This window comes from Tenrec ecaudatus, chromosome 10 (genome assembly GCF_050624435.1).
Source record: "Tenrec ecaudatus isolate mTenEca1 chromosome 10, mTenEca1.hap1, whole genome shotgun sequence".
Lineage (NCBI taxonomy): Eukaryota > Metazoa > Chordata > Mammalia > Afrosoricida > Tenrecidae > Tenrec > Tenrec ecaudatus.
In genome coordinates this window covers 89,422,592-89,449,600 of record NC_134539.1, presented here as the reverse complement: position 1 = coordinate 89,449,600, position 27,009 = coordinate 89,422,592, and the positions used below count along the sequence as shown (strand labels likewise).

The 27,009-nt window shown below is 42.6% G+C and overlaps 1 protein-coding gene across 1 annotated transcript; it reads right to left on the bottom strand.

Annotated features, from left to right (window-relative positions):
• Positions 1-507: 507 nt before the first annotated feature.
• On the bottom strand, positions 508-26,101 carry DYDC2 (DPY30 domain containing 2). Its single transcript, XM_075559575.1, is given in 4 exon segments — positions 508-546; positions 548-676; positions 25,526-25,648; positions 25,955-26,101. Coding segments are annotated over 4 exon segments (438 nt in total).
• Positions 26,102-27,009: the final 908 nt, after the last annotated feature.

Sequence of the window (27,009 nt, the reverse complement as noted above, 5' to 3'; positions counted from 1 at the left end):
GCAAATGTTTTGAGAATGATGAGGGCAATGAATGTGCAGATGTGCTTTACACAATGGATGTATGTATGGATTGTGATAAGAGCTGTATGAGCCCCTAATAAAACGATTTTTTTTAAAAACCCAAAACAAGGACACCCAGATTGCACAGTGTAGCTAAAGACAAGGCATGGATACAGGAGACGGATATTTCACAGTGCAAGCTAAAAAAAAAAAAAGGCTAAAACAAAGAGGAAAAGGTTCATTGGTTTTGAAAAATCCTTATTCTGAACTTATTTATCCTAGCACAAATGTTCACATGATTAAGGGCTTTTTGTGGTTATCTGAACAAGATCAGGTCTGGAGAGTTTCTGCAGACACTGGAAATTGCCAGTAAAAGTAAGAACTCTTCCAGCTGTCTGTCTTCTTGCCTTGTAACTTTGAAGGAAACGTCACTTAGCTTCTGAAAATCAAATAGAAAGATAGAGTCCAGAGATATGTTAGGAGCAACTTCTGGGGTTCCAAAGTTCACTAAGTAGGTTCAGCTGATTCTCCAGGTGGAACCTGGTTAATGCATTTCTGGAGTGATTCTGGAGGTACCTGGCAGCCATTCCTGCTCCAGGGCCTTCTTCTCAAGTGGTTCAAGGCTTTCCTGTGTGAATAAAATTTTCTTTGTCAGCCTGGCATCAGAAATGGGTACCTAGCAGATAAAACGAAATGCCCTAAGGTTACAGGTTATTAGAAAGAGCATTCAAATTTGTCCATTCATTGAGGCCTAATTAAAATGATAATTTTCCACTCTGTTCTGTCCCCATCAACCTATTGCCTCTAGAAAAATGGCATTTCACATTTGTCCTGTTTATCCAGTATTAACTTACCTGTATACACGCTCGAATATAAGCCAAACCGAGTATAAGCCACGGTACCTAATTATTACCTGGGAAACCAGAAAAACTGATTGACTTGAGTATAAGCTTTAGGTGGAAAATGCAGAAGCTATTGGTGAGTTTCAACAATCAAAACAAATGAAAATAAAATTACTAAAAATTGAGATATCAGTGGGGTAATGTATTTAAATATTTATTTTAAATAAAAAACATAAATAAAAGGACAAGTCATTTAACATTAGTAAGCCAGCACAGTAAGTGGAAAATAGGTTCAACCAAAACAATAAGGTTGGGAGCAGATGAAGGGGGAGGAGGAGACAGTGGAGCACAGCCTGGCCCACCAGGCCATGAGGATGATGTTCCTTAACCAGCAGTTCTCAACCTGTGGGGTCGTGACCCCTTTGGGGATGAACGACTTTTTCAAAGGGGTCACCTAAGACCATCAGAAGAGACATATTTCTAATGGTCTTAGGAACCAAAACACCACTCCTCTATTCGCCCACATGCAGATATGCCCACATACGCGTACCCGGTGTGAAGACTGTTACCCATGCTATTCCACGATTCAAGACAAAATTTCATTTATTTGTAATTAGAAATAAATATTTCACAATAATTACATATTGTTTTTGTGATTAATCACTATGCTTTAATTATGTTCAATTTATAACAATGAAAATACATCCTGCATATCAGATATTTACATTAGGATTCATAACAGTAGCAGAATTAGTTATGAAGTAGCAACATACATAATTTTATAGGGGATCACCACAACATGAGGAACTGTATGAAAGGGTCTTGGCACTAGGAAGGTAGAAAACCACTGCCCTTGACCTCCTGTACACTGGAGCTCTGTCACTGACCCTGAGGGTTGCTGTAGTCCTGCCATTGTTCCACCGACCTTGGGTCACATGAATCTGACCTTCCTCCATCCTGCATCAGTGCATGTGACTGCGGGAGCCTGAAGAAGGACTTATGGACTTGGACTTAAGAACTTGAGTTGGACTAGGCTGAGATGCTTTCTTCATATACACTTACTTCTTGATATAAAGCTATTTCTTATAGATGTCAGTGAATTTGTTTCTCTAGTCAACCCGGCCTAACGCATTATGGTACCAGTTGGGTGGGGTGCTAAAGAAACAAGTCATGAAGATGGAGAGTGGAGGCTTGTCTGACCTCTGCCTTATGGCAATTGGGTGGAATTGAATTTTTCTTCTTTGGATAGCTGGAGGTCAGATATGGCATACGGCTTACTCAGTTGGTTTCTGGAAAAGGCATGGGAAGTGAAAGTTTTGATTATGAGATGTCTTGTTATTCCTACCTGAAATGGAGTAAATGAATGTAGTGTGCGTTAAATTGTGGCTCACGGGGTGAAAACACCTCTTGCATTTCTTGGAAGCAAAAGTCATGTTGCACTGTCAACATGGCTGACAGAGGCCTGACCCTGGCTTGCTCTTGGCAGAGGTCTCCGGCTCTATACCATGTAAATGGGGTAGTTAGATAGGCAAGTGTTGCATTTGACGGTTTTAAGAATTGTGTTTAGGATCTGGCTGTACTAGGATTATATTGATTTCTTCTATTTACAATAGTAGGTACATAATGTATGATTGAAATGTGTGAATTGATATGATGTATGATCGAAATGATTATTGGGAAGTATGATTAGAGAGTCTGTAAGGCCACTGCTTTCAGCCATTAAACTGAATCTGCTAAATGGGTATTAGGAATTGCCTACAAAGAAGGCATGGAAAAGGTACACCGCACCCCACCCAGTGCCTTAACTGCTCAAGACCTTTGCACTTGAAAAGAATTGCCACTAGAGCTGTTGGCAGACTAAAAAAAAAAGAAGAAGCTATTCTGGCTTTGCAAATTTTGAGCAAGCTGTTTGCAGTTTGCAACTAAGTTAAAGAAATCTGGAGGCATGAAGGAACTCCCCTCTAGGATGGAGGAATGTTGAAGGTAGCTCACTAGGGGACCTCCTGGATCCAGTTGTTGAGTGAAAGTGAGGGATTTGCAACAATGGAGAGATGGGTTGAGTCTGGCCATGGACACCTGTGGACTTGATTCACAGGGACTAAAGGAGGGAAGAGATCTGGGTGGCTGGTCAAAAGTTTAAAGAGTTGTATAAAACCTGGGCCTATAGCATGAACTACAGCTCAAGGGGGCTATGATTGAGATTTTTTGAAGGAGCCAGTGGTCTGAAGCAGGGGGGTTGTGTGGGGAACCCTGTGCCTTGCTGCAGTGGTGCCCACTGATTTAGCTTGGAATGGCTAGAAGTGAGTTGACCAGAACTTGATCAGAGTAAGATTTTTGAGCCTGTGAATTGGTGCACATTGCCTGCTGACTTGATGGATGGCCTGGCATGACTTTACTTATGGATGCAGATGCATCAGGTTCCAACTGGAATGAAGATTCTTCACATAAAAGAATATATTTTTCTCCTGGGTTGATCAAAGTGGGCAGTGCAGAAATTGGAAACCCAAAATGGGGCGATGAAGGCATGAAGTGGCTGGCTTACAAACTTTCATAGGTGGTGGAAGATAGGATCATAGGACTCATATGTAGGTGTTCATATAACTGTAATTGTTAGGCATAGAAGATTTTTGTTTTATTCCCTTATAGATCATAAGGTTTAAAAGGGGCTGGAGTGTTTTTGATTATACATATTTTAGTTATACCGTTAGGTACAAACATGATTTTATTATTGTCTTTGTTTTGAGATTAATGTGTGGCTAAAGAATTGTGTAAACGTGTCTGTGGCAGTTAAGATAATTTATGTCATCTTGAAGGTGCATGAAAAATGTAGGGATGGAATTCAACCAGTCAATCAAGTGACAGCCTCATGATGTCATCCTTGGGGGTTTGGCCTTCTTATGAGGAGGGGGTAATCTCTTTCTTTCCCCCTTCACCGTCCTGCTTGCTGGGACTCTGTCACTGACCCTGACAAATGCTGGAGGGCTGGCATGTTTACACTGACCTTGGATCCAAACAACTCTGCACCCAATGGCCTGTGACCTTCTTGCATTCTGCATATTGCATGTGGCTGCATGAGTCTGAAGAAGGACTTAGGGACTTGAGTTGAACTGGGCTGGGATGCTTTCTTCATGTACAATTACTTCTTGTTATAAAACTATCATGTATATATATGATATATGTCACTAGATTTGTTTCTCTAGTCAACCTGTTCTAACACAGATGGTGCCACTTGGTCTTACATATTTTAGACATAGTCTCAGGAGAGACCCGTCCCTGCAGAAGGTATCATCCTTGAAAAAGTAGCAGGGCAGAGAAAAAGAGGAAGGCCTTCAACGAGATTGATACAGTGACTGCAACAATGGGCTCAAGCACAGGAATAATTGTGCAGGATAGTGCAGGGCTGAGCGGTGTGTTATTCTGTTGTGTTGGAACTGACTCGACAGCACCAAACAACAACATTGATGAGCTTTAAAACTATTGTAAATTGCTATCACCCAAACATTTTTATTTCATTTCAAATTAACTGAAAGCTTCTTAATTTTGATATTCTCGAGGCATGGTTTCTTGATCTTTCTAATTACCCGATGTGCAATCCACAAACAAAGCCACAAGGATGGTAAACTGATTTCAATGTACGTAGGACCATGTTCCCTCAGGATCTCTTTTAGTTAAAAACAAACAAAACTCTTTACAATGTTTTTGGTGAAAAATTCTTCAACAAATTCATTCTCAACTTCTCTATCACTGTTGAGCAACTTTGGTTAGCTTTTACATTGTGTCAGCATGATCATGATTTCTCTTTTGACTATTCCACTCCCGTTCCTCTTGCTTCCTTGTCCTCTCCGCCCAACCATCTCATCTTTACTTTAGGATAGATGCTGACCACTGGGTCTGAAAGCAGAGAATTCCAGAATGATGTCTGTGTTTTGATGACTATGGGCCACAACAAACTTTGGAAGCCTTTTGAAGAATTATTCCAGATCACTTCATTGTACTCTTGTGGAACTTGAATATGGATCAAGAAGCAGCCGTATGAATGTAACAATTATAAGGATGTAGCAGTATCTCGTGGTTTATTGTGTTTCACCAAGGTCACTTTGAATTGGAACCAACTCACGTAAGAACGATAAGCAAAAGTGAAAATTAAAAATTAGAGATGAGAAAAAAGTGAAACTTTTCAAGACAAGGGGAAAATCCGCCTTGCTAGATTTTAATCAAAATAAAGGCGTTTGTTTGTATCACTTGCCTTCTTTCAAATTTATGAATGTTGTTCTTTGCTGAGAAAGATTTACAGGGAAAAGATAAGGAAAGAATAAAAAATAAGAGAATGTAGAGATACACGTTGAAAACAGTGCAGCATGCGTTCACACACAGTAACAAACAATGCAGAAGAAGTGGGAGACTTAGACTGCATCTCTGACTTCTTGGAACTGGTTTGGAATCTGCGTTTCCTCATATCTGGTTTGTGGCACCAAAGGCTTTCGGTTGCCGTCTACATCTTTCAGGTTACAGTTTTTAGAGAACATTTATTTGGCTGAAGTAATCTTTTTAGTGGAAAGTATTTGAGTTTTCCTTTCTGGTTTTACTGGGTTCTGGTTCATACAGATTTTACTGTACGTACTATAAATTATTTTTTCTAATCCCCTTTTTGTTAATATTTGGATGATTTTTAAATGCTGGGTATTATAAACAATGCTGTGGTGAAATCTGTCTATTTGCCCTTAGTGTACTCATCCAATGATCACTGTACTATAATAAATTGGTTAAGCACTTGTTAATTTTTGTGTCCATGGCCTTATTTACTACATAAAAATATTTCTAATAATTATTTTAAAAATGTTTTTGTTTTAACTATTGATAATATATACAGAATGTACACAGAATACACATCAATCCAACCATTTATACATGTACAATTCACTGACATTAATGACATTCTTCAAATTGTCCAACCATTCTTAGCCTAAGTTCCTTCCTCAATCATAGAATCTCACTGCCCTCCAAGTTTCCAATCTGAGCTTTTAAATTTTCTGTTGTTAATTTGATCCCATATCCATAGATCTAGGGCTTCAAACCAGTTCGTTCTCATTTGATCTCCCTGGTGAGCACTTGACTTTCCAGATCTGATATACTGAACCCAAATCTACATCTTAACATGATTCCCAGGTGATTCTGAGATACAGACACTGTTAAGGTGTAGATTTTACATTCTCATCTTTGTTCTGAGTAACTGTTGTCTGTTTGGTATATCAATGAACTTTTAAAGGAATACAATATTTAATGATATTCATTATTATTATGTAGTTAATCTGTTACTTTGCTACAAGGTAAATTCAGTGGTTAAGGTTTGAGGAGAATCTCAGTGTAATAGTCTCTGGAAGTTCTCCAGTCTCAATTTGGTAGTTCCACATTTTCCCCATTCTATTATGGTCTGATTTTGATTAATATACTCAATAATGGTAGCAAGTCATCAACTCATTCTTCCAAGAAACAACAACAACAACACACACAATCTAGATTCCCCATAAAGTATCTTCACCATAGTGTGAAAATAATAATCCCTGATGTGTAAAATATCAACATGTGAACCACAATCTAGAGAAAAGGATAGTAACAGACTCCTAAATGAAAAAGATGAAGAGATTACGGGATAAGGAATTTAAAAATATTAAGGGAAAGTCTGCACATAATGAGTAAAAAGGAAGATTAGTAGAGAAAATAGAAATTATAAAGAGCCAGATGGAAATTATAGAACTCAAAAATACAATCTTAAAAGAAATAAAATACAGGTTAGAACACTGGATGTTGCAGAAAAGGTCAGTCAATTTGAAGATAGATCAATAGAAATGAACCAAACTGAAGCGAAGAGAGAAGAAATATTGACAAAAAATAAAACTGAGCTTTCGCGACCTCTAACACGGGAGCAAGCTGCCTGATATCCATGTGACCTCAGTCCTTGGCAGAAACAGCAATCCTCAGCCTTACTCTCTACTGTCCACCTCCGTTCCATTTTTGCCTGGAAGTCCACTTAGAAAACTCCATGAGGGACAAAGAGAACGGAGGACTTCCGGGAAGATGGCGACGGAGTGACACACACTAGAGGGACTCCGCAGAATCCAGCCCAGGAGAGTTGCTCAGAGTGAAATTCAACGCCACTGGATCGCAGGAGGCACATCATAAAGATAAGTAGGCACAGGTCCACGGGGTTTTGAGGGGCTGTGGGCTTTTGGCTTACCTCAGTGGAAGCCGGCTGGGGCTCGACCCTAGTCCAGCTGCCGGATCTGCCCAAGCCGGGACCATTTGGAGCCTGTAGCAGGGCTTGGTCTCAGAACAGCCACAGTTTTCCCCTACCTGCCTCAGGGCAGGAACGGGAAGCTTGCGGCTCCACTGGCAGGGATCGGGGTTCAACTACATTGTTGCTTCTGTTTGCTTCTCTGCTTTATATTCCCACTCAGCCTTGGAGGGCTGCGCAGGGGCTTTTTCAAGGCACAGCCGCAGCTGCGACGCGTGGTCTGAGCAGGGACTAAACCCAAACCCGCACAGCTCCATAGGCAGGGATCAAGCTTCAGCTACACTGAAGCGTCTGTAAACATCTCTGCTCTCTGTCCCCCCACTTCTCTGGGGGCTGCTCAGCAGTTTTCTTGCGACCCTTCTTGGGACTCAGCTGCGGACTACCGCTGGGGCATGGGGCAGGGAGTAAGCCCTTTCAGATCCACAGGCAGGGAGTGGGACTCAGCTACATAGTTTCTTTTGCTTCCCTCCCTTCCCTGTACCCCTGCACAGTCTAGTCTCACTTTTTGATTTCTCTCCCCGCCCCCTTGTTCCTGCCCTGCTCTCTCACACTCCATTGTGGACTTACGGGGCACTCCCATTGCCCTAGGGCATTTGCGCCTGGGTCACACCCAGCTACGTGAGCTCCACCCTGCATAGATAGCCCAAGGCTAGGGTAAGGCCTGCTTGCTCTCCAGGGGATACTCCTCACACTTCTCACCAGGGAGTTCCTGCCTGTGTACCTGGGGACATAAGGCAGCTCAGGCAACTCTTATCAATATTCAAACCAATAGCAGGAACTTCAGCCCAGCCTCTGCATCACTGGGGCAGGCAGTCGACCTGGCATCTGGGGCACTCCCCTGATAGGGAAGCCACAGAAAGATAAAGTGGTAGGTTAATCCCGTAGCAAAATCAGCTGTAGGTTAATCCCGTAGCAAAATCAGCTGTAGGCAGATCAAGAAGCATTCCTATAAGTCTTCCAGAGAGAGACTAGAAAATGGCACCTGGTCCCTCAAAAACAACTCAACCCAAACAGCCACCACCCACAACGACCTCAACGAAAAAACAGGAGAAACAAAAGACGAAGGCAGAAGATGTCCTGAACATAGCAACATCCATAGAAGAAGCAGACATTGGGATGCCATACAAAGAAACTCTCAGAATGCTGCTTGGAGCCATGCAGGATATGAGGGAAACAATACAGAAAAAGGATGAAAAGATAGAGGGGATAAAAGACATACACCAAAGGGAAATACAGGAGCTTAAGGAGTAGATAACGAAAAACAATAGCAGAATCATGTTCCTTCAGAATCGATTGGAGGAATCAGAGAACCGCATCAGTGTCGTGGAGGACAGCCAAGCAGACTTTAATAAACGTGAACAAAAATCTAATAAGAGCATCAGAGAAGCCAAAGAAAACCTAAGAGCTATGTCTGATGCTATGAAGCGGAACAACATTAGAATTATTGGCCTACCGGAGGAAGACACAACAAAGAAGTCATCTGCAACAATAGCGAGAGAATTCTTGGAGGAAAACGTCCCCAGCCTAATGAATGAAAACCAAGCAACCATCCAGGAGGCTGAAAGAACACCAGCACGACGGGACCCCAAGAAGAAATCACCAAGGCACATAATAGTTAAACTTTCAAACTTTGAGGAAAAGAAGAAAATCATGAGAGCAGCTAGGGAAAAGCAAGCAATCACATATAAAGGTTCCCACATAAGGATATGCTCAGACCTATCAGCACAAACTATGAAAAAAAGGAGAGAGTGGAGTAACATATTCCAAAAATTGAAAGAAAACAACACAAATCCAAGAATACTCTACCCAGCCAAATTATCGATCAAGATCGATGGAGAAGTAAAAGTCTTCCCAGACAAGGAAAAACTCAAAAAATACATTACAACAAACCCAGCCTTACAAAAGATCCTTGCCGACTCAGTATGGGCAGAAGAACAACACTCACCAAGCACAAATAAGAGACCAACACATAGAACAACCTCACCCAGAGCACAACAAAGAGAAAACAGACCCCAAGATAGCAATGGCTTAAGGATGGAAAGAAGTCAAGAATGATACACACACACTAATGAGAAAGGAAAGTAGGAAAACTCCCAACACAAAAGGTATAAAATGGCATCACAGAGTCCGCACATGGAGATAACCCTGAATATCAATGGCCTGAACTCAGGCATTAAAAGACTGAGACTAGCAGAATGGCTTAGAAAACACAACTCATCAATTTGCTGCCTACAGGAGACACATCTCAAGGCTACAGACAAAAATAGGCTGAGAATCAAAGGCTGGAGAAGGACCTACCAAGCAAACAGCAATACAAAAAAAGCAGGGGTTGCAATCCTTATCTCGGATAAAATTGACCTCAAAGTGCAAACCATAAAAAGAGATAAGGAGGGACACTATAAAATGCTCAAGGGAATGATAGACAATGAACCACTAAGCATTGTAAACATATTCCCCGAATGAGAGACCAGCTGAATACGTCAACCAAACACTCCAACAGATTAAGAAAGAAATCACAGACTCGACAATTATAGTGGGCGACTTCAACACACCACTCACTGAGAGAGATAGATCACAGGGAAAGAAACTCAACAAGGATAAAAGAGAGCTAAACTCCACAATTAGACAATTTGACCTAATAGATATTTACAGAGCTTTTCATCCAAATATAAAAAATTTCACATTCTTTTCAAGTCCCCATGGCACATATTCGAAGATAGACCACATGCTGGGGCATAAGGCAAATCTACATAAATTTAAGCACATTGAAATAATACAGATCTCTCTCTCTGACCACTGTGCCATAAGACTGGAAATCAACAAAAGGAAGACAAAGAAAATAAGAGCAAATAATTGGAGGATGAATAACTCTCTACTGCAAAAGGAGTGCATACTGGTGCAGATCCGAGACGAAATCAGGAAATTTCTAGAAACCAACGAAAATGAGCACACAACGTACCAAAACTTATGGGACACAGCAAAGGCAGTCATCAGAGGAAGGTTCATAGCAATACAAGCACACCTGAGAAAGGAAGAGAGACTCATGACGGATACGCTGACACAAAATTTACAAAAACTAGAGCAGGACAACCCTACTAATAGCAAAAGAAAAGAAATTATAAAAATCAGGGCTGAGATTCAGGAGAGGGAAAATAAAAAAACTATGGAAAAAATTAATATTGCTAAAAGTTGGTTCTTTGAAAGGATAAACAGGATCGATAGACCATTGGCAAACCTAAGCAAAGAAAGGAGGGAACAAATCTCAATAGCAAGAATAAGGGATGAAAGAGGGGTCATTACAACAGACCCTAATGAAATCAAAAGGATAGTTACACAGTACTATGAAGGATTGTACTCCAATGAATTCAACAATTTGGAAGACATGGACAAATTCCTGGAAAAACAATCCCTCCCTAGACTCTCCCCGGTGGACATCAAGAATCTCAACAGACCCATAGCAATAGAAGAAATAGAAAAGGTTATCAAGGGATTACCAACAAAAAAATCCCCTGGACCAGATGGATACACTGGAGAATTCTATCAAGCATTCAGGGAAGAACTAATACCAATCCTACACAAACTTTTCCAGAACATAGAAAAAGATGGCAAACTCCTTCTATGAAGCTAGTATAACTCTGATACCCAAACCGGGCAAGGATCCCACAAGAATCGAGAATTACAGACCAATATCCCTAGTGAACATTGATGCAAAAATCTTAACAAAATACTAGTCAACAGAATACAAAAGTATATAAAACAAATAATTCACCATGACCAAGTGGGATTCATACCAGGGATGCAGGGATGGTTCAACATACAAAAGACCATTAGTATTATTCGTCACATTGACATGAAAAAGTATAAGAATCATATGATAATATCAATAGACGCAGAAAAAGCATTTGACAACATACAACACCAATTCCTGTTTAAGACACTAGCGAAGATAGGAATGGAGGGAAAGTTCCTCAAGACAATACAAGCTATATATGAAAATCCAACAGCCAAAGTCATAGTCAATAGAGAAAAGACTAACACAATCCCACTGAAAAAGGGGACCAGACAAGGATGCCCCTTGTCTCCACTCCTATTTAATATTGTGCTGGAGGTTTTAGCTAACAGTATAAGGCAAAGAAGTGACATCAAAGGTATTCGTCTGGGGAAGGAAGAGGTGAAACTATCGTTATTTGCAGATGATATGATTCTATATATGGAAAATCCCAAAAGTTCCACAAGGGGAGTACTGGAAGCAATAGAGGAGTTTGGCAGAGTGGCAGGATACAAGATCAACAAACAGAAGTCCACCGGACTGTTATACACATCAGATAAGACCACAGAAGAAGAGATCAAAAAGGTGGTACCCTTCACAATAGCCAAACACAAACTGAAATATCTAGGGATAAACCTGACTGAAAAAACAAAAGATCTATATAGGGAAAACTATAGAACACTATTACAAGAAACCAAGAGCGACCTGAACAAATGGAAGAATATTCCATGCTCTTGGATTGGGAGACTTAATATAGTTAAGATGTCAGTTCTGCCAAAAGCACTATATAAGTTTAATGCTATCCCGATACAATTACCATCATCTTTTTCAAAGAAATGGAAAAACTCATTACCAACTTCATATGAAGAGTGAAGAAGCCCAGAATTAGCAGAGAACTCCTCAAGAACAGGGACACCGTGGGAGGGCTTGCTTTACCTGACTTTGGCACATACTATGCAGCCACAGTTCTCAAAACTGCATGGTGTTGGTACAATGACAGATACTCAGACCAATGGAAAATAACTGAAAACCCAGAAGTAAAAGCATCAGCATACACACAGCTGATCTTTGACAAGGGCCCCAAAAACATCAAATGGGAAGCAGATGCCCTCTTTAACAAGTGGTGCTGGAAAAAATGGATATCAACATGCAGAAAAATGAAGCAAGACCCTTATCTCACTCCATGCACAAGAATAAACTCAAGGTGGATCACAGACCTTGAAGTTAAACCCCAAACTATTAGGGCCATCAATGAGGGAATTGGGACCAACTTGAGAACTTTGGCGCAGGGAATACACAGGCTATCAGAAATATGGAAGGACACAAACACAGAGGAGGCACAAATTGACAAATGGGATATACTGAAGATAAAACACTTGTGTACATCCAAAGAATTCACCAAGAGAGTAATAAGAGAGTCCACAGACTGGGAAAACATCTTTAGCAATGACACATCAGACAAAGGCCTTATTACTAAAATTTACAATACTCTGCTAGATTCCAAAAAGAAAAAAACCAATAGCCCACTTGAAAGGTGGGCAAAGGACTTGAACAGAAATTTTACAGGGACAGAAATCCGAATGGCCAACAAACATATGAGAAAATGTTCCCGATCTTTAGCCATAAGAGAAATGCAAATTAAAACAACAATGAGGTACCACCTGACACCCTCAAAGGTAGCCCAATTCAAAAAATCAGAAAGCAACAAGTGTTGGAGGGGCTGTGGGGAGACAGGAACACTCATCCACTGCTGGTGGGCCTGTAAGTATGTACAGCCACTATGGAAATCAATCTGGCGATACCTAAAACAGATGGAAATAGAGTTACCATATGACCCAGCAATCCCCCTACTGGGCATATACCCAGAAGAGGCAAGAAACAAACCAAGACCAGACATCTGTGCTCCAATGTTCATTGCGGTACAGTTCACAATTGCAAGGAGTTGGAAGCAACCCAAATTTCCATCAACTGACGATTGGATTAAAAAACTGGGGTATATACATACAATGGAGTACTACGCATCACTAAAAAGCAGTGATGAACATATGAGGCACATAGCGGCATGGGAAGAACTGGGGGAAATCATGCTAAGCAAGGTAAGTCAGGCACAAAAGGACAAGTACAACATGAGCCCGCTGAGGTAAGAATTAAAAAAATTTTTAAAAAGCAAAAGTGGCATAGGGGAAAAAGCTACTGTATACAAACATTTTAGGGGTGAAGACTGTGTAGTATGGAAGGGACCAGACAAAAACCAGGGATGTACATGGTAGACAATGGTGGGGGGGGGGAAGGAAAACAAAAGGACAAATATAAGGAAGAAAAGGGGAGCGGGGGCATTAATCCAACCAAGGGGAGGGTATTGTTTATATCTCCACAGGGAAAGTGGGACCAGACTTCAACCCAGTGCAGCAAGGTGTGAATGCAATATCCCGGCGTGGAGTAGGGAACCAGTGGAGAGGTCTGGGAGGCTGGCCCCAGCACCATAAATTAAGTGGATTCCTGCCCCTCTACCGAAAAGAATGTGTTCCAAAGGACGACATTGACTCTGCAGCTCCGGGAGATGAACATATCTAATCAGAGCACACGGGAGCAGATGAAGGGGCAGGAGGAGAGAGTGGAGCACAGCCTGGCCCACCAGGCCGTGAGGATGATGTTCCTGAGTAGAGCAGCCAGTCCACAGAGAGAACAACATGGCTGGCCCCACTATGAGAAATGATGCGAATCAGTGACTAAGGGCGATACAGGGGACTGCACTGGAGACACAGTGTGGGAATTGCACCTTACCTGATCCCACCACACCGAGGCAAATCACTGGGGGAATGCAGCGGAACAGCAAGGGAATGGAGTGGCAAGGTCCCCAGGGAATGCTGAAAGTGGACTTTGGGGCCAGGGCGTGATGCCCCAACAGACTGGACTGGAAAACGCTCCTAAGGGCCAGCAAACAATCCCTGAACTAACTACAAGCTTTTCTCTTGTGAACTGTTTTGTTCTGTTCTTTGTCAGTGGTTTGTTTTGTTGTTTTGTTGTCTGGTTGTATACTGTTGCTTTGTTTACCTCTGTCTTGTTTTCGTGCATGTTAGTGTCTCCACAGGTCTGTCTGAATAGGACAGGCTGGATGAACTATCTGGAGGAAAAACAACGGGACCAACAGTTCCGGGGGAACTTGGGGTGTGGGTGGGGGTAAGGAAGTGGTGTTAACAAACACAGGGACAAGGGAAAAACATGGGACCCCAAATGGTAGAGAGGGGGGAGTGGCAGGCCTGGTGGGGAATGATCAAGGGAAAGGTTGCTTAGAGAAGAGGTATACTCTAGCCCAGATGGCGACGAAGCATGGTAGTAGGGCAGGAGGAAAGTCAAGGGAGATGGAGGAAAGAGCTAGGAGTCAAAGGGCATTTATGGAGGTCTAGACAAAGACATGTATATGCAAATATATATAGGAGGATGGGGAAATAGATCGATGTGTCTATATTTATAGGTTAAGCATTAAGGTGGCGGAAGGACCTTGGGCCTCTACTCAAACACTCCCTCAATGCATGAATACTTTCTTTTATTAAATTGGAACTCTATGATGCTCACTCTCCCGACACAACTGATGGCGCCAAAGGGGGTGACCAAGTAAATGTGGTGAAGAAAGCTGATGGTACCCGGCTATCAAAAGAGATAGTGACTGGGGTCTTAAAGGCTTGAAGATAAACAAGCGGCCATCTAGCTCAGAAGCAACAAAGTCCACATGGAAGAACTCACCAGCCTGTGTGATCGAGTGGTCCCGAAGGGATCAGTTACCAGGCATCAAAGAACAAAAAATCGTATCATTGACTGCACACCTCCATGATAGGATCGCTGAAGACAAATGGGTGCATAAGCAAATGTGGTGAAGAAAGCTGATGGTGCCCAGCTATCAAAAGAGATAGTGTCTGGGGTCTTAAAGGCTTGAGGGTGAACAAGCGGCCATTTAGCTCAGAAGCAAAAAAGCCCACATGGAAGAAGCACACCGGCCAGTGCGATCACGAGGTGCCCAAGGGACCAGGTATAAGGCATCATGCAAAAAAAACCAAAAAAGATATATGTGTATATATATATATATATATATATATATATATATATATATATATATATATATATATATATATATATATATATATATATACCATATTAAATGAAGGGGGAAGTGCAGAGTGGAGACCCAAGGCCCATGTGTCGGCCAATGGAGATCCCCTCATAGAGGGGTTTAGGAGAGGAGATGGGTTAATTAGGGTGTGAGGTAGTACCGATGAAGAACACAGCTTTCCCCCAGATCCTGGATGCCTACTCCCCCCAACTACCATGATCCGAATTCTACCTTGCAGGGTTGGATAGGGCAGAGGCTGTACACTGGTACATATGAGGGTTGGAGACACAGGGAATCCAGGGTGGATGATACCTTCAGGACCAAGGGTGTGAGGGGCGATGCAGGGAGAGTGGAGGGTGAGTGGGTTGGAAAGGGGGAACTGATTACAAGGATCCACATGTGACCTCTTCCCTGGGAGAGGGACAGCAGAGAAGGGGGGGAGGGGAGACTCTGATAGGGCAAGATATGACAAAATAACGAGGTATAAATTACCAAGGGCACATGAGGGAGGGGGGAGAGGGGAGGGAGCGGAAAAAAAAAGAGGACCTGATGCAAGGGGCTTAAGTGGAGAGCAAATGCTTTGAGAATGATTGGGGCAGGGAATGTATGGATGTGCTTTATACAATTGATGTATGTATATGTATGGATTGTGATAAGAGTTGTATTGAGCCCCAAATAAATTGTTAAAACAAAACAAAACAAAAAAGAAAACTCCATGAGGGACTGCAGAGATCTTGGTGCAGTACAAGAGCACATAACCTGTAAGTACCCTTCCTTCCATCTTCAAAGTACTATAACCTATCTTTGCAGTAAACACCTGTATTGATTCTGCACGCGTGTACTTGAAATAAAATTGAAATAAGGGTCATCTTTGCCAGCTCTATCCTAGGCCTGCCTAAATGTTACTTAGAGGAAGCCATTTCATTCCTTTAATTGGCTATGATCTACCACTCATAGAAACTGCTTGTATCCTTTAGACCAACACACTAGACCAATAGTCTTCCATCGAGGGTAATCAAGCACTTTCTAAGGTATGTGCAATCCAAAGTATTTCCTCTTCCCTGTCCCAACAAAAACCAGTTGCCAAGAACTAGACTCCAACATATGGTGATGCTACGTGAATTGAAGGAGAGGACCGGAGTGACACATACCAGAGAGACTCCGCAGAATTCAGCCCAGGAGAGTTGCTTAGAGGGGAATTGAACACTGCTGGAATGCAAGAGGAGCATCATAAAGATAAGAAGGCACAGACCACGGGGTTTTGAGGGGCTGGGGACTTTTGGCTTACCTCAGTGGAGGCTAGCTGGGGCTTGACCTTGGCCCTGCCACTGCCTCTGCCAGAGCTGGGACCATTTGAAGCCTGTAGAGCAGCTTGGTCTCAACACGGTCACAGTTTGCTACCACCTGCCTCAGGGCAGGGACTGGACCCTTGCAGCTCCATGGGCAGGGATCAGGGTTCAGCTATATTGTTGCTCTTGTTTCTATCTTCTCTGTCCCAGTCTCCGTCTTGGGAGGGCTGCACAGGGGCTTGATCAGGAATCAGCTACATTGTTGCATTTGTTTCCATCTCTTCACTATACCCCCCCCCCCCCCCCTTTACAGGCTCAGCAAGCTTGCTTTTTAATTTTTTCTTCTCTTTGTCTCTTTCTTGGTCTCTCACACTCTACTGCTAACCTCCAGACCACTCCCCTTAGCCTAGGGCATTTATGCCTGCACCACACACAGCTAGGTGAGCTCTACCCTGTGTAGTTAGCCCAAGGGTGGTGAAGGCCCTTCTGACCTCCACCAGGGGATACTCTGCTCAACATCCTCTGCTCAACAGAGGAATTCCTGCCTGTGTGCCAGGGGTCCTAAGGTGGCACAGCCAACACTCCTCAACATACCAAGCTGCTGTAGGAACCTCTGCTGAACCTCTGCAACACCAAATCAGGCAATCCACTAGCCTTCTGGGTCACTCCCCTTAGAGGGAAGCCACAGGAGGATAAAATGGTAGATTAATTCCATAATGAAATAAGCTGTAGACAGTTCAAAGAAGCATTCTTACAAGTCTCCCAGAGAGAGCCAGTGCTCTTTGACTCCCTGGAAGATGGCACCTGGCTTCTCTAAAACAATGCAACGCAAACAGCCATCAGCCCCAACGACCTCAACAAAAAAATGGGAGAAACAAAAGACAATGATGGAAGATGTCCTGAACATAATGACATGCATAGAAGAAGCAGACGTTGAGTTGCCACAGAAAGAAATTTTCAGAATGCTACCTGGAGTCATACAGGATATGAAGGAAACAATACAGAAAAAGGATGACAGAGGAGATAAAAGCCATAAACCAAAGGGAAATACAAGAGCTTAGGGAGAAGAAAACAAAAACCAGTAGCAAGGACCTCAAGAATCGACTGGAGGAATCAGAGAACCTCATCAATGACATGGAGGACAGCCAAGCAGACTTTAACAAACATGAACAAAAATCTAATAAGATCATCAGAAAAGCTGAAGAAAATCTAACAGCTATGTCTGATGCTCTGAAGTGGAACAACATTAGAATTATTGGCTTACCGGAGGAAGACACAACAAAGAAGTCATCTGCAACAATAGTCAGAGAATTCTTGGAGGAAAACTTCCCCAGCTTAATGAATGAAAACCAGGCAATCATTCAGGAAGCTGAAAGAACACCAGCTAGACTGAATACCAAGAAGTCACCAAGGCACATAATAGTTAAATTATCCAACTTTGAAGAAAAGGAGAAAATCATGAGAGCAGCTAGGAAAAAACAAGCAATAACATATAAAGGTTCCCAAAGAAGAATATGCTCAGACCTATCAGCAGAAACTATGAAGAGGAGGAGAGTGGTATAACATATTACAAAAATTGAAGGAAAACAATGCAAACCAAAGAATACTACACCTAGCCAAATTATCGATGGCAGGGACCAGACCAAATACAGGGATACACATGGTAGACCACTAAAAAGGAGGTGGGGAAAGGAAAAAAAATTAATAATAAGAAAGAAAAGGGTAGCGGGGCACAGGGCACTAACCCACCCAAGGGGAGAATATTGTTTATCTCCACAGGGAAAGAGGGCGCAGATTTCAACCCAGTGCTCCATAATGTGAATGCAGCATGCCAGTATGGAGTAGGTAACCAGTGGAGAGGTCTGGGGGGCTGGCCCCAAGTGGAGAGGTCTGGGGGGCTGGCCCCAATCCCAACTACTAAGTGGACACCTGCCTCTACCCTCAGAAGAATTTATTTCAAAGGACGTCAATGAATCTACAGCTCCCGGAGAGAGACATATCTGATCGGAGCACATGGGAGCAGATGAAGGGGGAGGAGGAGAGAGTGGAGCACATTCTGGCCCACCAAGCCGTGAGGACGATGTTCCCAATTAGAGCAGCCAGTCGACAGAGAGGACCATATGGCCGGCCCCACTATGAGACATGACACTCCTCACTGAGTCAAAGCCCTATATGGGACAACACCAGAGACACGGTGTGGCAATCACACCTGATCTTTACCTACCACACCGAGGCAAAACATTAGGGGTTGCAACAGAACATCGAGGGGATGGAACGGCGAGGTTCCCAGGAAAAGCTGAAAGTAGACTATGGGACCAGGGCTTGGTGCCCCAACAAACTGGACTGGAAAACACTCCTAAAGGCCAACAAACATTCCTTGAATTAACTACAAGCTTTACTTTTTTGTGTTTTTGGTTTTTTTCCCATTGGTTTGTTATTGTTGTTTTGTTGTATATTGTTGCTTGGTTGTGCTCTGTCTTGTTTTGTGCATGTTATTATCTCTGCAGGTCTGTCTAAACAAGATAGGTTGGATGAACAATTGGAGAAGAAAACAACGGGACCGACAGTTCCGCAGCAACATGGGAGACAGGGAAGTGGGGGGAAAGGTAGTGGTGTTAATAAACGTAGAGACAAGGCAACAACAAGTGCTCCAAATCGGTGGTGAGGAGGATGTGGGAGGCCTGTTTGGGCATGGCCAAGGGTAATGTAACCAAGAGGAATTGCTGAAACTCTGGTGGGGACTGAGCATGATAGTGGGACAGGAGGGAAGTCAAAGGAAATAGAGGAAAGAGCTGGGAGGCAAAGGGCATTTATAGAGGTCTATATAAAGACATGTACATAGGAAAATATATTTATATATGAGGATGGGGAAATAGATCTATGTACATATATTTATAGGTTTAGTATTAAGGTAACAGAAGGACATTGGGCCTCCATTCAAGTACTCCCTCAATGCAAGAATACTTGCTTCTATTAAATTGGCATTCTACGGTGCTCACCTTCCAAACACAACCACTGAAGACAAAGAGGGTGAACAAGTAAATGTGGTGAAGAAAGCTGATGGTGCCCAGTTATCAAAAGATACAGCGTCTGGGTTCTTAAAGGCTTAAAGGTAAACAAGTGGCCATCTGGCTCAGAAGCAATAAAACCCACATGGAAGAAGCACACCAGCCTGTGTGATCACGAGGTGCAGAAGGGATCAATTATCAGGCATCAAAGAACAAAAAATCATATCATTGTGTGCTCACCTCCCTGATACGACCACTGAAGACAAATGGGTGCATAAGCAAATGTGGCAAAGAAAGCTGATGGTGCCAGGCTATCAAAAGATATAGCATCTGGGGTCTTAAATGCTTGAAGGCAAACAAGCGGCCATCTAGCTCAGAAGAAACAAAGCCCACATGGAAGAAGCACACCAGCATGTGTGATCACGAGGTGTTGAAGGGAGCAGTTACCAGGCACCATCAGAACAAAAAATCTTACCATAGTGAATGAGAGGGGGAGTATGGAGTGGAGACTCAAAACCCATTTGTAGGCCACTGGAGATCCCCTTGCAGAGGAGTCTCAGGGAGGAGACAACCCAGACAGGGTGCAATGTAGCAATGATGAAAAATACAACTTTCCTCTAGTTCCTAAATGTTTCCTTACCGCGCCCCCCAACCCCCACCCCCACTATCATGATCCCAATTCTACCTTGCAAGTCTGGAGAGACCAGAGGATGGACACTGATACAGATAGGAACCAGAAACACGGGGAACCCAGGGCGGATGATCCCTTTAGGACCAGTGGTGTGAGTGGCGATACTGGGAGGTTGAGTTGGAAAGGGGGAACCGATTACAAGGATCTACATGTGACCTCCTTCCTGGGGGATGGACAACAGAAAAGTGGGTGAAGGGAGACGTGGGACAGGGCAAGATATGACAAAATAATGACTTATAAATTATCAAGGGTTCATGAGGGAGCGGGGAGGAAGGGGAAAAAATGAGGACCTGATGCCAGGGGCTTAGGTGGAGAGCAAATGTTTTGAGAAGGATGAGGGCAATGAATGTACAAATGTGCTTTACACAATGGATGGATGTATGGATTGCGATAAGCATTTTATGAGCCCCTAATAAAATTATTAATTTAAAAAAAGAGTGAATTGTGCTCCAAGGGCTTTCTTTCTCTTTAAAAAGAATATGTTATTTTGTTTTTCATAAAATTTTATACAGCAGTTTATCTTCCCATTCAAAAGGCTCTACACATTTTGTTCCGTTCACTGGTTACATTCTTCACAATGCATGAATATTCTCAATATTTATTTCCATTTAGAGTGCTGTTTCCGTTAATCCAATTCCCTGCCCCCTTACATTCTCATCTCTGGCTTAGTTTCGTCTCCTACAGATGATTTTTCAAAAAAGAACACAGCGTTCATGGGTGATGTGACATTCTTATTTTTTGAGCTATTTTATCACTTGGCTAACAGCAACCTAAGCAGCCAATTTGGGTTAAAGTTTAACGAGATTCTCAAGGTAATAGTCTCCAGGAGTTCTAAGACTGGTCCAGTAACTCCGGGTTTTTTCTTCTTTTTAGGAATTTAAGGCTCACTTCCATAGTTTTCTCACATTTTATCCTGGTAAATTTATTTTGGCTCTGATTAGAATGGTTGGCATGGATCCAGGCAACATCTAGCTTTCCTAGTCTTAGGTGGAGGAGGCCAAATACGATATGCCGTTTGATACCTTGGTATCTTCTCTGAGTGTTCATCCTGGACCCAAGGAAAAGGAAATCCTTGACAACGTCAGTCTTTCTGTGTTTGTTATGATGCTGTTTATCGGTCAATTATGAGGACTTTTGTCTCCTTTACATTGAGGTGTAATTCATAATGAAGACTATATTTTTTAATCTTTATCAGTATTGGCGAAAAACACTGAAAATACTGTGGACCGTCAGAAGAACAAACAAAGCTGTCGTGGAAGAAGCAGAGCCAGAAGGCTTCTTAGCAGTGAGGACGGAGAGCTGTTGTCTCACATTCCTTGGGCATACGTACTATCAGGAGGCCAGTCTCTGGAGAGGACTCGTGCTCAGCAAAGTGAAGGGTCGGTGAGAGCTGGCTCAACACAGTGACTGCCACAATGGGCTCAAACACAACACCAACAGTTCAAGGTTCTTTTAGGGGCCAGTTACACTGTCTGTTTTCCTTTCTCACTTTGGCTATTTGCATCTTCTCTGTTTGCTTCTTTGTCAGTTTTAGTTCTGGATTATTGATTCTCTCTACTGTTTTTCTGCTTTATTTCATTTATTTATGCTCTGATCTTTATTATTTTTCTTCCAACAGCTTTAGGTTTTAGTTTGCTCTTCTCTTTCTAGTTCCCCAAGTTGCAAAGTGAGGTTTTTGAGATCTCCTTTGTGACTATAGGTGCTACATTCTCTGCTGAGTGCTGCCTTTGCTGTAATTCGTGCATTTTGTTATGATCATGTTCATTTCCAAATGTCCCCACGGATTTTAAAGTCCACTCTTGATTTCTTCCTTGGCCCAACAGTTATTGAAAAGTGCATTGTCTAATTTCCTTCAATTTGTGTATTTTCTTGTTTTTCTCCTGCTGCTTATTTCTAATATTATTCCTTAGTGGTCAGGGATGATACATGTAATTTCAATCTTTTCACATTTGTTCAGACTGACTTTACCACTGCTGATTTTGGGGAAGCAGATCACTAAGTCTATATTCGGAGGTGTCTCTAGGGGAACTTAGACCACCCATCTTTTGGCTGCTAATACAAAGTACATTAATACCATGTGCACCACCTGGGCATTCCAAGGTATATGCAAACACAGCTACACCAAACCCACTCACTGCTGTGGATGCAACTCTGACGCATATGCCCTTACACAGCAGAATGGACCAACCGCACCAGGTTGCTAAGGACAGCATCTTTATGGAAGCAGGTTGCTACATCTTTCTTCCATGAGGTGACTGGTGAGTTCTAGTCATGGACCTTCAGTTAGCCCTTAGTGCTTAGACACTGTATCAGTAGGCTCCTCAAGCAAAGTTAGCTTTCATCCATTAAGACAAAACTTTGCCAAGATCCTGCTACATGGTGACAAGCCCGCTGTTAGCTAAACCAGCATGCCCGTTGAAATCTTAGGCAACTCATGCTGGGTTCCTTGGCTTCTCAGTTCTAGGAATGCCGAATCTAAAGATGACCAGTAGCAAGAAAATGGTTGCAATCCAGCCCAACAGCCAGCCAGAAATTAGAATCTCCTTTTATTTGATGTACCTTCGCCTGTCTGCCCTTATGCAGTCCCTGTCTTTTACTTGCGAGAATAACTTACCTTTGAATGTTGTGACTCTTCCTTGTCAGGTAAACAAATTACCTGTTGTTGGTCCTACATCCTGTTTGGTTCTCTTTTCTTCTAACAAAATCAATAAGACCAAACTCACTGCCATCAAGTCCATTTTGGTTCAGGGCAACTCTATCGGCAGGGTAGGGCTGGCCCTTTGGGTTGCAAAGACTGTATTTACAGGAGTAGAAAGCCCCATCTTTTCCCCTTGGGGTGATTGGTGGTTTTGAATTGCTGACCTCATGGTTAGCAGCCCAATTCATAATTACTGGCCACATGGGCCCCTTTCTTCTAACAAAGGAAATCAATTTCCTTAGTTGCAAGTTGGCATATAGAATTTTTCCTAAAATTGAGAACTTGCATTTGGTCCAAGCATCTTGCTAGCTCTTACTTCCTGCTTGCACTTAGGACCACTTTAGTCTTATACTTGGCAAGGAAATGACATGACTTTTACTTATCCAAATTTACTAGGGAATATCGCTACAGGGTATGACATGTCTGCAGGGAGAGTCACCATGTTGGTGCGAGTAAAATTCTCTTCAGTAAAGGCATCACATTACAGTGCAAGGATGCTGCCTCACTGCACAGCCTCTTCCTGCCTTCCATACATTTGTTACATGGTGTTATGGATTTCCAGTGAGCGACCAGGTTAATGACAACTTTTATTTCAAGATTTTGTCTCTCTCATCCTACAACTACTGTTGGAAGGCTGAATCATTTGAGGCATAGTTCCTTTGGACTACGTCAAATAATGATATAAAGCCTCTTTATCTTGATTTAATATAGTTATAAAACATCCATTTTTGTATCTTTTAAAAAGCCAGCATTAGAAATCCTGTAAGCACTGCTTATGCAAAACGTTGGCAGGTAGATACACTGTATTCGAGAGTCCAGGTCACAGGACACACTGACGAGTTACAGTGACCTTAGGGATCAAGTCCAACATTGTAGCTGAGTCAATTCCCTATTCAGATATCGCTGTACTTTGTGGAATTCATAAACTGCCTCATAACATTGTGGAAGAGTTTGGGATTAAAAACTGTGGAAGTAAAAAGATATCCAGTCCATAGTTGTTTCTAATCATTTTCAGCTAAAACTTTAGCTCTGTTATTACACTATTGCCACGCATCCAGAGGCAACTTGACAGTAACTGACTAATTAACAGCCTTACAGCATTGTGGAGGAAATATGCGTTGGCTGGCGCATAAATCAGTAATATACAATAAACTAACTGCATGTAAGGAGGTTTCAAAAAGATTGTGTTGGTCTGGGTAGACTAGAGAAACAAATCCATAGAAACTCATACGTGTATAAGAGAGTTTTATATAAAGGGTAATTGTACATTAAGAAAGAATTCCCCATCTAAAACCCAGAACAAAATCTTACCCAGTGTGAAAGGTGGGGGGGCATGGAGTACAGACTCAATGGCCAGCTGTAGACAATTGGGCAGCCCCTACAGACGGGTCATAGGGAAGAGATGAGCCAGTCAGGGTACAGTATAGCACCGATGAAACACACAACTTTTCTTTAGTTCTTTGGTGCTTCCTTCCCCCCACTATCATGACCTCAATTCTACCTTACAAATCGGAGGAGACCAGAACATGCACACTGCTACAGCTAAGAACCCACAACACAGGGAATCCAGGAGAGATGAACCCCTCTGGGCCAACAAGGAGAGTAGGGATACCAGGAGGATTAGGGGAGGGTGGGGGGAGAAAAGGGGAACTGATCACAGGATAAACCGATAACCCCTTCCCAGGGGACAAACAATGGAAAAGTGGGTGAGGGGTGATGGAGGATGATGTAAGATATGAAAATAATAATCTATAACTTATCAAGGGTTTGTGAGGAAGACTGGGGGAAGAAATGGGGAGCTGATATCAGGGACTCAAGTGGGAAGAGAATGCAAATGTGCTTGACACGCTGGATGAATGTATGGATTGTGATGAGATGTAAGAGCTTCCAATAAAAGTATTTTTTAAAAAAAGAAACATCCCAACTCAGTCCAGATTAAACCCATAAGTCTGATATTAGCCTATATGTCCGACACCAATATATAAAGTTCCCTTCAAACTCACGAAACACATGCAATGAAGCTGAATGCAGGAAGATCATAGGCCAGTGGATAGAAAGTCTTTGGATCCAATGGCATTGTAAGCATCTCACTGCTGACAGAGGTCTCCATGTGGCTTCTCCAGCTTTCAGGGCTGCATCAGGGTAGTTCCATGTGGCTTCTCCTCAGAGATGTCTTACAGGGTGTCAGCCTTGTCAGTAGAGTGTCTCCACAAGGGTCAAGAGAGAGAAGTGTCTTCCGCCTCCAAGGAGGAAAATCCAGAATTCCCAGAATTCTCAGGAGAAAGCCATGACAACACAAAGGTCTCATTGGCTATGATCTGATTGACAGGCTAGACTCCACCCCATTCACTCTGAATCCTCAAATTGACAAAGGATTATATAACTACCACAATGATCATGGAAAAGTTTCAGATCTTTAATTCCATTGTCCACAAACATTTTGAAGCCCCTATTATATAGTTTGTAAGAAATAAAGTATTATACTCTCAAAATCCTATTTGGTCTCTTAAAAGTATTAATTTTTTGAAAGGGCTTCAAGGTCTTGTATGAATATACATTTTTCCAGGTGAAGTATTAGCTTTCTTAAAAATCTAAGTTTTAAAACCAGTAGCACCAATGGTATTTCACGAAATGGAAAATGGAATTGCCTTTTTAACGTTCTTTTTCACAGAATAGGCATCGTCAGTAAGACTGAGCTATATATAACTATGTGAATATGGAAGAAACAGTAGGCTCTTGGGAACCGAATGGGCACTGCACTGTGGTGTGAATTTCTCGGTCTCCCCTTCTGTGACACACGTACCCAGCGCTCACATCTCCCTTCTTACCTCACGACACTTTTCACATTTCTGTTGGATCTGATACTCTTCTTGCTTTAGCATTTCTGCCATCTCAGCTTCCTGAAGGTACCTCTCCCGTTCTTCCTTCAGCTGGATCTTCTCTTGAGCTTTCTAAATGATGTGAGAGCACTGAGTCAGTTCAGCACCTGACGGCACGAGAAAAAGAGCTCCCTCTCCTTGCTGGGAGACCCTCGGCCCTTCGCACTTGCCCACTTTGTTCCTGACACTAGCTTTTGCTTGCTAGTAGCTCTAAACCCCACAACTACACCGCACCTTCTACAGTCCCCAGATTGCCTATGTGTCGCGGTATCAGGACCCAAATCCAGAAATTCCCCAGGTTAGTTCAAGGACTCTTAAGGAAAGCTGGGAGCGCCCCGCCCCCCGCCCCTTCAATGGAGATTCAGCACATAGACACACCTCTTCTCTTGCCTCCTTGGTTTCTTTATAATGATAAAGCCAGTGAGCCAGGTACTCGATTGGGTCATTGGGCTGAACCTTCGCCACCTCTGCCAGTGCCTGGGCCAGGCAAGTCCCAAAGCATCTCTTCAGGTATTCAGTCTCCATTCTGGGGGCTTGGGAAACAGTCAGGCAGAGTCCCATTACTTTAAAATTCCAATCTGATTTAAGACATGGATACATTCTTACCAACTATAATTTACTTCAGCAAAAAAATGAGTTGTTTCTAGGTTCCACCCTGTCCCCGCAAACCAACAATGACAGGCTTGCTAATCATTCTTATATTAAAATAAGCTTTCTTTTTACAAAAGCTTTTCAGCGCTATCCAGTTAATAGGTTATAGGAGTCATCAGTCAGGAGAATTCTCACTACACTGGCGGCCATGGGTTGCTACAGGCTTCCACCCTTGAGTAGGGAGGACATAAAGGAGCAGACAGGCTGTGCCAGGAAGAACTCGGAGCACCCACAAACCTAGAATTATGAAGGAAACCCACAGACATCCATGACATGGAAACAAAGACTTAGTTATTTCACAGGACTCCTCAGAAGCCTAGAAGGGGAGGGGGAAGCGCAGCCTCTGCAGATCCCAGGTGCTGCTAGACTTAATGCACACGTCAAACAAGAAGCGACTTACTGTTGAGTTGATGGCCCTTGGCTTACTACTAATCAGATTTCAAGAGCTGGAAGCAATGTAGTCTGAGCCACACCATACATCTAAATGGCAGTGTCGGGCAATAAATATGAACCCAGACTCTGGGCACTAACGATCAAATTCCATCCCTGGTTCTTGCGTGATCTTCAGCAAATCACTTAGTTTCTCTCAGCTTCAGAAAAATAACAAATGTACCTCAAACTGTGAGGATCCTGAGAGATAATTTATGCAAGACACTTTGCATGGTGACCAGATGCTATGCAGTTGACTCATAATGGCCCTCTATTACGAGGAGAATTATGCACCACGGGGCATAATCTGAATATGATTTTGGGGGGCTTTTCTCTTCTTCACATTAATGAAG